This window comes from Poromitra crassiceps (assembly GCF_964638095.1).
Source record: "Poromitra crassiceps genome assembly, chromosome: 28".
Lineage (NCBI taxonomy): Eukaryota > Metazoa > Chordata > Actinopteri > Beryciformes > Melamphaidae > Poromitra > Poromitra crassiceps.
In genome coordinates this window covers 11,262,903-11,276,143 of record NC_139651.1, presented here as the reverse complement: position 1 = coordinate 11,276,143, position 13,241 = coordinate 11,262,903, and the positions used below count along the sequence as shown (strand labels likewise).

General features: G+C 44.3%; 1 protein-coding gene across 1 annotated transcript in view; it reads left to right on the top strand.

Annotated features, from left to right (window-relative positions):
- The window catches only part of cdh16 (cadherin 16, KSP-cadherin), a gene marked incomplete at both ends in the record, with an annotated part of 40,333 nt that overhangs the window by 17,243 nt on the left and 9,849 nt on the right, over window positions 1-13,241 (top strand). The window contains 4 exons of the mRNA XM_083662141.1: window positions 1,327-1,477; window positions 2,976-3,188; window positions 4,649-4,725; window positions 8,133-8,324. Coding sequence (XP_083518267.1) covers window positions 1,327-1,477; window positions 2,976-3,188; window positions 4,649-4,725; window positions 8,133-8,324 — 633 coding nt within the window. The remainder of the gene's footprint in view (window positions 1-1,326; window positions 1,478-2,975; window positions 3,189-4,648; window positions 4,726-8,132; window positions 8,325-13,241) is intronic.

Here is a 13,241-nt window from a genome sequence, read left to right as displayed (position 1 = left end):
CTTGTTTACCCCTATTCTCTAAATATACTCTATATAATATATATAATATAATATATACTATATACCACGGGTGGAGGAAGGACATGAAAAGGTGGAGTAGGCACAGCTACGCTAAGCGGACAAAAACACATAACCCAACATGCCTCCACGAATGACTGATAACCTGCGGATGTTGCTAAAGCTAAAGCCAACCTCCTGTTGTCTGAATATGGCTCCATAAATCAAGCGGCCGCTCGCTGAGGGGTAGCGCTGTTAGTGGCCTCATCTGCCAAAGGCACAGCCGCTGATATATTAGCTCATTTCTTATTCAAAGTTCATATAGCTACCAACACATTCGCATTCCCAGCAGCTATGTTATGTTGACTATTTGTCAGTACCCCTTTGGCATCACTTCTAGGACGAAAACGGTACTCCTCTTCGGCATTTTTTGACACCACCGGTTATGTACCTCCGCCGTTAATGTTGCTTAATTTAAAAAAAAAAAGGTCACGTCAGGTAAATTCTAAATGTTGCAGCATTGGTTAAGTTTAGGGAACGAAAACAACTTGGTTAAGGTTAGAGTTGTGGTTTGGGTTAGGCTTAAATAACCAAAACGTTGTTCCTTACGGTTGAAATGTACACTTGAACGTGCTGGTCTCGAACTGGGGAAAGGTAAGCGTTGCCCGCCTCAGCTTATTTCAATGTCCCACTCCCGTGGCATCAACTTCAGATGTTGTGGGAGTTCTGTTGGATTCAGATGTTGTGGGAGTTCTGTTGGACTACGTACTTGCTCATCCAAAAATGACGAAAAGGGTACCTTTTGACGCAGCGCCTGTTTAAGCATGCCATGAATGTTTTTTTTTGTTTGTTTTTTTTACCTTTATTTATACAGGGGGAGTCTCACTGAGAGCAATGCTCTCTTTTTCAGGAGCGCCCTGTTCACATTCACACACACATTCATACCTGGAAGCTGACCAGTACAACCACAGTCTGATCTGCTGGCCACTGAGCAGCTCCACTGGAGCGGTTGGGGTTGAGGGCCTTGCTCAAGGGCACCTCAGTGGTGGTAATGAGGGAGGGGCAAGCGCTGCCTTTTCACTTTCCCCACCCAGATTTATCCTGCCGGTCCCGGGGATGGAACCGACGACCTTCCGGTCACAAGCTCGCTTCTCTAACCATTGGGCCACCACTGTGGTGCCTTATGGGTTACAGTTGAAGTCCAAACACACAGATTCCACTCATGCTTAACCAGTCTTTAAGTTACGGGGTTTCTTAAGTACTCCCTAACACTTATGGGGTTTCTTAAGTACTCCCTAACGTGTCTTCTCGTTTCGCCTGTGTTGTCAGTTCCAGATCAGCATCGTGGTGGAGCGGCCGGACGGCAGAGAGATCGCCAAGCCTGTGGAGCTGCGGGTGATGGTGGGCGACGCCAATGACAACAGACCCACCTTCCCACAGGCACAGTACCACACTGTGGTCAAAGAACTGGCTGCTCGGGGTGACTGACAACATCTCTCTCATTATTTTTTAAACTCATTTATTTTCAAAACTAACTGTCATTTTGTTGATTGCAGAACAGAGGTGAATTTCCAAGTTCAAATCCAGAACAGAAAAAATATGTTTTGTTTCCTTGCAGACATGTGATGTGAAATGTAAATGGCCAATATACTCTCAAAACATAAGGGTTCTATCATAGACAGTGGGTTCTATGGGCACAAGAACTCTAAAGCAGTGGTTCTCAAATGGGGGTCCGGGGACCCCCAGGGGTCCTTGAGGGGGTCCCCAACCAAAAGGGGGATCATTTATTTGAGCTATAATTCCATTCATAAGTAACACAATGATTATTTTGGTCATGGGTTTTATACACTTTCTGTAATAAAACATCTAAAAGCATCAATCTTATTATCGGGGACCGTGGGACAAAATCCTATCAAATGGGGGGTCCGTGGTCTAAGCTTTGTCAATTTAGGGGTTCTTCATGTTAATTTCTTTTTGAGAACCACTGTTCTAAAGCCTCCTCTGTCCCATTCATTCTGTCATGGGAATATGATTTTATAGCAACAATAATAGGGTCGAGGAAACATGATGAAAGTGTTGGATCTGTGTATCAGCTGGAAGTGTTGAAAGAGCCAAGAGTAGCAGTCAGATCATTTTCTAGATGAGGCTGTGAAAGTGGATTTGGGATTTTTGCCAGGCTAGCAGGGAAAGCACCCTCCTCACTCCTACGGGTGCTCATAATAAAAAGCACGGGACGTGTTGTGAACATAGCGGGTTCCAGGATAAAAGCTTTTTGTTGATGCTTTTAAAACGGTCGGTTCTGGGAAATGAACGACACGGGTCGGGACAATCTGCTGGTCTAAATTGGATCACAGTGAGGATTAAATGAGAAGTACGCTCAGGTTCCCCTCACCCCCGCGCTGCGCTCCACATGTACCGCTGCTTGTTGCAGACAGCTGCCTCAAGCTGTTTTTGAGGTCCTGCCCTTTTGGCTGCTCTTGCCGTTCAGAGGGCTTCCATTTACTGTAACTTAGGCCATGTTCAGACTAGGAGGTCAAATCTGATTTGTGAACTTTAGTGACCTATTAATGATTCTATCCAGATTGGTTTTATGAGTCTGGATGCTCCAAGTCTGATTTGTGTCACTTGTTCCAAACCACTATGGAGGTAGTTTCCAATCTGCTTTCGACTGATTTGACTTCAGTGTGGAAGTCAAATCACCCAAATCAGATTTGAGAGTGTCTTTTGCAGGGGGCGGGGACTTGAAGAGCAGAGGGCAGACATGCAAACACTGCCAGAAACATTGTATGTCGGCTCATTGTATCTGGACACACAGATCCGACTTGGAACACTTGGCCCAAATCAGATTTGTGGCAGTGCGGACACACTCCCAAATCAGATTTGGGAAACCAATCAAGATAATGATGATTCATGACTTTAGCGGCAAATCATGATTTGCCTGTAAGTAATGTGAACATGGCCTTACTGTCTTTCCACAGGGACAGAGATCCTGACGGTGCAGGCAGCCGATAAAGACGACCCCAAGACGGACAACGTGCGCATCTCCTACCGCTTAGTGGGCCAGATCCCAGAGAGCCCGCGCGCCCTCTTCAGAGTGGACCGCGACTCGGGGGTCATCTGTGTCCAGGCTGACAGCATGGAGGGCACAGCGCCACAGTACACCCTCACCATCACTGCAGAGGATGCTAAAGGTGACTCTGGAACTTCTTGCTGTTCCCACATTGTTGGCTCGATTGATCTTGGTCATCAGTTGAGCATTACAGGAACAATCAGTAATATAGACTCTTTAGTAGCATCGGACAGCTGAATCACTGCCGATCTTTGGGAAAAGACTAAAGACACACCTTTTCAGGCTCCATCTGGGCCGTTCTTGATCTAACTTCTTTCTCTCTCTTTCTAAAAAAAAAAACTACTAACCTAAACTTGTACCACTAACCTAAACTTGTACCACTGTTCCTTCAGTAGTTGTAGTTGTCATAGACTGTGCTCCATAGTTGATTGCTCTATTGCTGACAAAAATGTGTTATTGTAAGTAGCTTTGGATAAAAGCATCTGCCAAATGACGTAATGTAAATCTTAAAACGAATATATGTAACTAATATGCTCACAAACAACCTGTTGCTATAGGAGCAGCGAAAGGATGCTTACTAGCAACGGGTTGTTTGTGAGCGTATTGCCTATAGTTACACACATTTATTTATGTGCAGTGACGCTATGGCGAACTAAGCAGTTTCCCCCTGTAGCCTATATAGTAAAATCATGCTAAAAATATTTTATATGGTTTTCTATACTAGTGTTTCTATAGAGAGGCAAAGTGACCGCCTACTTCCTGCCTCAGCACTGTACCGGAGATTTTCATCCGCCATTTATTTTCCCATAGACATTTCGTAAAATGCTTATAAAAAGAGTTGTACTGGTTCAAACCAAACGGTTCAGCTAACGCTATAATTTGGGAGAGACCATAGAACATTTCACCCAAAACTTCAAAAAACAACATAGAAAAAATATTTTCTTCAAACCCGCATTTTTTTTATGTTTTGGTCCGAGTGAAATGTTATGCGATCTCTCCTGTTTCTAAATATATCTGAACCGTTTGGTTTGAACCAGTAAAACTCTTTTTACAAGCATTTTACGAAATATCTATGGGAAAAGAAATGGCGGATGAAAATCTCTGGGACAGTGCTGAAGCAGGAAGTGACGTTCACTTTGGCTCTCTATTGTTAATTCAGTAGTGACGTTTGTTTTTCATCAAACATGCACCTTCATGATCCAAGTGACAAAAATAGTGACATGACGCGCACACACACACACACACACACACACGCACGCACGCACGCGCACGCACGCACGCACGCACGCACGCACGCACACACACACACACGCACGCACGCACGCACACACACACACACACACACACTCACCTCCCCAACTGATATCTCCTTGATCATCCTCCCTGCCACCATGCGCACGGTGGGCATGGAGACAACAGATGATGCCCGGCTCTCAGTGACTCAGGGACGAGAGTGTGACAGATGCAATATGAGACACTCGCCGTGTCACGTCTTCCTTCCGTTGTGTCGTGTCGTGTGGACACTGACCCTGACTCACTAACAGAAGCTGTGATGATGTTCTCTGATGTTCTTCTCTGCAGGCCTGAACAGTTCCTGTACTGTGGTGGTGACGGTGCAGGATGAGAACAACAACCCACCGGTCTTCTCCCAACATGAGGTGTGCAGCATACACGTGTGTACACACACACACACACGCACACACACACACACACACACACACACAAATGCATCAGTCTGCTAAATAATAATGCTAAATAAATAGGCTAGCTTGTAAAAACATCACGAGTGATAATTAGTAGTTATTGAATTGCTGACTGTGAATCTGCGACGCCGGTCGCTGATCTGATTTTCCTGGCGGCGGGGAACTAGATATGGCCTCTAATCACAGGCTTATGGAGAGGGATCCATGTTATTTGAGGAGTTTTATTCAGGTCTTTGTGCTCCAAATGGACGCTGTTCTTTGAGTTTAATCTGATAAAGCTTTTCCATTCATTTATTTATAGCCAACTCCACATACGTCACCACAGAATTATATCCATAAGACATAAGAATACAACTAAGTATCAACGTGTTGATCCTAATCGCAACATTGCAGAGATTTCTTTCCCAACTGCAACCGAGGGACATATCAGAATTAATTGACAAAAGAGGGGAAATTGTTGTCAATTATTTACCCGCTCTGACATCAATCATCAGCGATGTCACTCGAGCACCCGATGATGTCATCAGTGATGATGGTCACTCGAGCAATTGTGATGTCACTGATGATGATGTCGCAGTGTCTATGACATCATCAGTCAATTTGTGGACGCTACTTTTCTCTCACAACTACTGATCACTCACTGACGTCATCATCAGTGATGCGAAGTTGGGCAATTGTGCGCTGAGTGATGTCACTCGAGCACTCCATGATGTGATCAGTGATGGTCACCCGAGCAATTGTGATGTCATCAGTGATGCGAAGTTAAGCAATTGTGCCGCCGCGCATGCCAATAGAGCAGGCGAGTGGCTGAGCTGCGTATTGCAGGGCGGGCGAGTAGCGAGCCCGCACAGTGGGCGAGCCTAGGAATCGAGCGTGTGAGATTTCTAGTCGATAAAAACAGCTTTGGGAACTACAGTACTTCTTCTGACATCCATCTTTATTTGCTGTAAGAATGGCCAAGCTGAGCAAGGCATTGGGGGGCATCATCAGCGAGGCCGCAGACAGTCCCAGCATGCAACAGTACGGGAGTTCCCTCGTGGCATAGCTCACATCTGATGGTATGAAGAAGACAGGCTAAAGATAGGCAGAAAACCCCTGGCTTCCACCCACATGCACAGAGAGGAGGGAACGTCACGAGGCTTTGGGAGATACAGTACGTGGGAGAGCCTTCACGTGGAGCGATGTTCTCCCTGTCAGACCACACCGACACTGAAACACTGCACGGACACTATGAGCCGCTGAGGAATGTTTTATTCTGAGCGAGGAGAGGAGCTTCTCTTGCAATCAGATGTCTCACTGCCTGGAAATTGAACACTGTGTGAATTGTTTGAGTTTTGATGTGCGCGTCCAGACCAATAAATAGCAGACAGGTTTTTATGCGTTTATTGCGATGTTCTGTTTTCATAATAGGATCTCACATAATCATACTCGCTGATATATCATCATGGTATCTCCTCTATGCCCTCGCCCCTGGCCAAGCAGCACCATAGCTCCTTTACCACGTGTCTTTGGTGTTGCTTAACGTCCGGGTTGTGCAGCGGTAGATTCCCTGCCTACCAACGTGAGGGTTGCAGGTTCGAGCCCCCGTGTTACCTCCGGCTTGGTCGGGCCTCATATACAGGCGCAATTGGACGTGTCTGTTGGTGGGAAGCCGGATTATGTGTCCTGATCGCTGCTGCATTAGTGCCTAATCTGGTTGGTCGGGGCGCCTGTTCGTGGGGGGGGGGGGGGAACTGGGGGGAATAGCGTGATCCTCTCCACAGACAGACGGACAGAGATGCCGCCATCTCTCCATACTGTACAGACAGATATGCACCAAGTATCGCTGCTGTATCGCGTTGGCTCATTTTTGGCAGTTTGTAAATAAAAAATAATAACATTACTGTCGTTTTAAACAGTAATTTTGGATTATTCAAACAGTGTGTATAGGAATAATTCGCGACACCAAGCTTTTTTTTTATCAATATAAGCGGTTGATCACTATAACGGTGATCAGTATAAGCGGAGTACACTGTAGTAGTAAGATAAGATATACTGTATATATACTGTATATAGTGTGTGTGTGTGTGTGTGTGTGTGTGTGTGTGTGTGCGCGTGTGTGTGTGTGTGTGTTGCTGAACATTCAGTTTCACGCTGATGCTAGCTACAAACAAACAAATGTGCACACATGCTCAGATACCCCCCCCCCCCCACACACACACACACACACACAAACACACACACACACACACAGAGGTGGAAAAAGCTCTTGAGTAGGTCACACCTGAGTTAGTGCAGCTTTTCCCATGGCCGAGCCACGTGAAGGTAGAGCTGTAGGGGGGGTGATGTGGGGGGCGAGTGGTGACAGCGCTGGGTTCAGTGGGCCTGTAGGGGGCGATGTGGGAGGCGAGTGGTGACAGCGCCGGGTTCAGTGAACCTGTGGACGGAGCAGCCAGATCAGAGGCACAGCCGCTTCACTGTGAGTGGCTGATTAAAGGGCTGTCTAAGCACACAGATAGCGCGGGAGGTGTGCGGACGAAGGTCAGAGCAGCACAGGCAGGCCAGCAGGGGGCGAACACACTCCCCACAGAGCCACACATCTACTCACCGCTGCACACAGGCATCGCAGATGAGGCGTCAAAACATCTATGAGTTTTATAGAGAGGGCCAAAGTGAGCGCCTACTTCCTGCTTCAGCACTGTACCAGAGTTTTTCATCCGCCATTTATTTTCCCATAGACATTTCGTAAAATGCTTATAAAAAAATAGTCTTACTTGGTCAAACCAAACGGTTCAGCTATATTTAGAATCGGGAGAGACCATAGAACATTTCACTCGGACCAAAACTAAAAAAAAACATCAAAAAAGTATTTTCTCTAAACCCAAGTTTTTTTTAATGTTTTGGTCCGAGTGAAATGTTATGCGATATCTCCTGTTTCTAAATATATCTGAACCATTTGGTTTGAACAAGTAAAACAATTTTTATAAGCATTTTACGAAATGTCTATGGGAAAATAAATGGCGGATGAAAATCTCTGGTACAGTGCTGAAGCAGGAAGTGACGTTTCACTTTGGCTCTCTATTGGTGAGTAAGAGTTGCAGCAACATGGACAGATGCCTGTAAGTGACAAACAAAGTGACATTTTCACACTGGAAATGAGTAAGCTGAGCAGAGATCCATCAGAAACGTCTAGTGAAGCAGGCAATATCACAATGCAAAATATTTGAATAATAATACAGCTTTGTCGGAACCGAATATCTCGCAAGACCGTCCGCATGCTCGTCACGCTAATCTCTGTTGTTGAGCACTTGGCTCATAAATGAATGGGTTATGTTGAGTGATCACACTGTGTGTGATCTGGCTATTTTCACCTCCTCCTTCAGTATGGGCCCTATCACATCCCAGAAGATGCTCCGGTGGGAACCACGGTAACCGCGGTGCTGGCAGGTGATGCTGATGTTCGAGGAGGAGACAGCTGGCAGGTGCAGTACCGCCTGGAGTCTGGCAACGAGGAGGAGGTCTTCTCACTCGCGACGGACAAGCAGACCAACGAGGTCTCACTCGTCCTCTCCAAGGTAAACAACACAGACCAGGATGGAACAACCTAGCCTGGGTAAACCCATCCCCCACGTGACCTGCTCTCAGACCTGTTCTCATAGTGACTGGGAACTGAGAGAGCAGGTCACGTGGGGGCTGGGTTTACCTAGGCTAGGAACAACCCGCCCCCCACACACACACACACACGCGCACACACACACACACACACACACACACACACACACACACACAGTGACCGCCTACAAAATGCTTATAAAAATTAAAAAATAGTTTTACATCGTCAAACCAAACGGTTCAGATATATTTAGAATCGGGAGATACTATAGAACATTTCACTCAGACCAAAATAAATAAGAAATACATCGAAAAAATATTTTCCATAAATCCGCAATTTCTTTACGTTTTGGTCCGAGTGAAATGTTATGTGGTCTCTCCTGTTTCTAAATATATCTGAACCGTTTGGTTTGAACAAGTAAAACTATCTGTATAAGCATTTTACGAAATGTCTATGGGAAAATAAATGGCGGATGAAAATCTCTGGTACAGTGCTGAAGCATAGGCGGTCACTTTGCCTCTCTATGGTGTTGGTGTGTGAAGTCAGCTCCCACTGCTCCCAGCCCAAGTGAATAATGAGATAGTGTGAGCAGACAGTAATGGCAGGCACTTTAGCACAGAGACATGGAGGAGGTCAATGTAATGAACCAGGAGGTGTGAGGGGAATCTAACAAGCATGGGAGAAGAAAGAGAACAGAAGACATTTCAAATCTAAAACCATTTTATTATCTACAAAAAATAAGTTTTCTTTCCAGTGAGAGTGAGGTGTTACAACTGTTAATTGAATAACATTCCATTCATATAAGCTTATTATGCGTATCATATTTTGCAGCTAATAGTGTGATAACCCTAATACATTTTCCCCATTATTGTAGTAAAAGTAATCACCAAAGAAATCTTCTATTTCTGATACAGCACCATACTAACTACATTTGTGAATGCATGACAGACAGTTGTATATTAGATTCTTGCTATTATTAAATGATCAGTTCAGCTAATGCAGCATTTGAAAAGTGAAAGTTTCCAACTTCCTGTTGTAGCTAATACAATAAATAATAACAATAAATAAATAATACAATAAAACTGAAAAAAAATTAAAGAACGATTATGTTAACAGGTATTATGTTAATAGCAAGTAACGTGTATTACATTCGTGGGAAATGTAATAACAAGGTTATTGCTTCAACTTAGTGATTCAATTAGCGATTGTAACACAGATGATATAAATCAGCGGTTCTCAACCTGTTGTACGAGTACTGGTGGTACGCGGGGCTCCCTCCGTCTCGTACTTTAAAGGGACAGTTCACCCTAAAACTACTCCCACTAGCTGCTGCTGCCCTAGCTGCTCCTCTGCAGTCTCATGTAGGAACTAGCTAGCAGCTAGCAGGTGTAGTTCGGTCAAAAGGAAAATAGTTCCTACATGAAACTGCTCATAACGAGGTCTGTGGATTATCTTGAGTAACGGGGTCATGATTTCTGGAAAGAGACATTGCTGTTGAGTTTATCAAATGTATTTCTTTGGCACTTTGAGCACCACAAGCCGAGTGCCGACCAGTTCCATTGTATTGGAGAGAAGGCAGAAACCCTGCGTCCGATATCTCCAAAACTCAGGCAACTAACACAAAACGATATAGATGGATAAATAGCACTACAGGTGAGAGGGAATATATGTATTTTGGATTTTAGGGTGAGCTGTCCCTTTAAGATGGTGGTCATTTCTGAGGTGGTACTTACAAACTTAAAACCCACTTATTTATTTTAGCTTTCCCCTAGGGTCCTCCCTCTCTCTTTACACGTGTTATGTTTTATGTTTTTATCCTTCTATCTTTTTATTCTTTTAGTAGCTGTTTTTATATTTTTATTTTTTATTTTTCCTTGTTTGATTGCTTGATTGCTTTTATCATGCATCTGTAAAGCACCTTGTGAAGTCCTTGGATTTGGGGCACGGTGGCTCAGTGGTAGAGCTGTCGCCTCGCAGTCAGAAGGTCCTGAGTTCGATTCTCGCCTGGGACACTGTGGGCGCTGTGGTTGTGTTCCCCCCATATCTTCAGTGCCTACTGCCCAGGTGGGGTATCTCGTCGTAAGGGCCTTTCTGTCTGTGTGGAGTTTGCATGTTCTCCCCGTGCTCCCCCAGGGGGTTCCTCCGTATATAACCCCCCCCCCCCCCCCCCAATAAAAACATGCAGAAGATCAGATCGTCATCGTCATCCGACCAGTGACGACAACATCCGAAGTCGGTCCCCGGGCGCTGTACGAGAAAGCGACCACTGCTCCTGGCCTGCCCCCCGGAGGAAAGGACAAAGCCAGGATGGGTTAAATGCAGAGGACAAATTTCACCGGCCACCGTCAGCATGTGTGTGTTTGTGGCCCTCCGTGCATGTGTTGATGTGTAACCGTGTGACAATAAAGACGGGCTTGTCCGTCTGAAATCGTGTTTTAAAGTGTGCTATATAAATTGAATTGATTATTATTATTATTACTTGGTGTAAAAAGGTTGAGAACTAAATAAACAATGAATGAAGAAAGGGACTGCTGTGATTATAATAGGATCAGTCAGCAGCACAGGAGCAGCTCTGTTTTACAGCACTAAGCATAATGATGGATGGGAAAAGGAGAGTAGCAAGGATGCTGGGAAAAGTGTGGAGATGTTCACACTCACAGAGTCCAGGGTGACTAATAAATTCTGCATGTAATTAGGGTTCAGTACCATGGAACTGCCTATCACAGGTTCAGTACCGTGGAACTGCCTATCACAGTGAGACAATCAGGACTGGAAGACTGGAAATATCAGACTGGATTCTGCAGAAAGGCTCGCTATATTTAGGGATGATTCAGTATCACTTGGAGGTTGATATCTTTTACGAGCAGAAAAGTGTGACTCAAACAGGAAGGGAATTGGAGTTTAAAATACTTAATGAAATGTGGCGACTGTATGGGAAAACGCATGACATGTAGAGGGAAGAGAAACCTGTACAAACTCCATTTCTGACATCTTGAAAATTAGATATTGGTTTATCACGGCAAAGATGAGCTGAAGGTGAGGATACAGTAACAGTTTACTGACAGCAAATCGGAATGAATCCTTTACGTTTACCTGCTATGGATTTCAGGGACAAAGTTAATCAAAAATTAACCACAAATAGTTTGATTAATAAGTCTGAGTAATATAGTGGATCAGATTACAGGTTGTAGTCTAATAACAGTAGTAAATAATCAATAATCTGGAATACATTTTGAGAGTAATCTTATCCGGGCACATGCCCTGCTAGCACAGTGGTTCTCAAACTTGTCTCAAACGTCAAGGACCCCTAAACTGACACAGATTAGACAACAGACCCCCCCATCTGATAAGATCCTTTGCTTTTAGATGTTTTATTACAGAGAGTGTATGGAACCCATGACCAAACATTCTGTCACTGTGTTACTTATGGATGGAATTATAGTGAAAATTAGATTATTCACCTTTTTGCTGGGGACCCCCGGGAACACCTCAAGGACCCCTGGGGGGGTCCCCGGACCCCACTTTGAGAAGCACTGCCCCTAGCACACTGACACACTGATGCAGTGGGTCAGCACGTCACTTCCAGTCAACCGTGTTACTCATCCACTCTCACAGCTCTGCCTGTCTTCTCCTTGGCAACACTGATGCACTCAGCCTGAGCAGCACGATGTCAGCCAGCTGTGATAATACCTTGTTTTACTGGAAGATAGAGCAGATAACAGAACCAAAACACAATCTTCTGAGCAGAATCTAGAAGGTTACTAAAAGAAATAATCAAATCCCTTAAAGGTTAAGACTCAGTAATGTAATCATATTGATCTCAATTGGAGTAATTTGCCTCCAAATGCAGGCAAGACTTCAAATTTACTGACTGAACTAAATACCGTTATAAAGATCATGTACCACTATAACCTTTCTATAATCCCACAATGAAAATGTTTTTTATTACCCTTCAAACAGGTTTTTGAGTAATCCAGTAACATATTTACAGTTAGTATTACATTATTAGAATAATATTCTAATCCTGTTGCATATATTACACTCTCACTCTACAAAAACACAGTCTCCTGCATGAATAGCAAAGCCAAATACATGTTGAAGCAGACTTTTAGATCGGCAACCACAGAGTGAAAGATCACCATGGATACAAGACACATCCCAGACCCACATGGACACCTGTGTAATATTACAATACATCTAATATACAGTGTGAGACACGGTGTATGGATGCCTCTAAGGCAGTGGTTCCCAACCTTTTTACACCAAGTACCACCTGAGAAAGTAGTTGGCTCTCCAAGTACCACCATATGACCGACGCTAAAATACAGTCTATTCAGCTATGCACAGTTCACGCAGGAGGCAAATTTATTCCAACCTGCAGCCTATGTGCAACCTGGAGCAGCTGCACTTGTGCTGGGTTGACTGCTGTCTTCACCTCCTTGTGCTTCATCATTGCTGCTCTCCTCTACTACAGCTCTTTTACGATTCCCTCCCGTTTTGATCCACTTTAGCATCCCTCCTCGTCTTTGTTCACCACTTGTGTAACCATGCGGGGCGGGCAGGTAATTGTGCATGCGCAACAGGTATAGTGTCCGTCAGAAACAAATATTTGTTTCTAAATCTCAAGACAACAAAATAAACCTCAATTTCAATGATCACAAGTTTATTTTCATTCGTAGTATTATTTTGATAGATAAACATGTTTTACAATTGATTTTAAAGTTGGGTTTATTTCATAATTTAAACATTGGGATTCCAGGGATCAAGTACCACCAGCAGGGGGGGGCGCAAGTACCACCTACCTTGAGAAACACTGCCAATAATATTAATAATTATTATTATTATTTCACTTTCACATGTTTGAAAACTACTACTAATG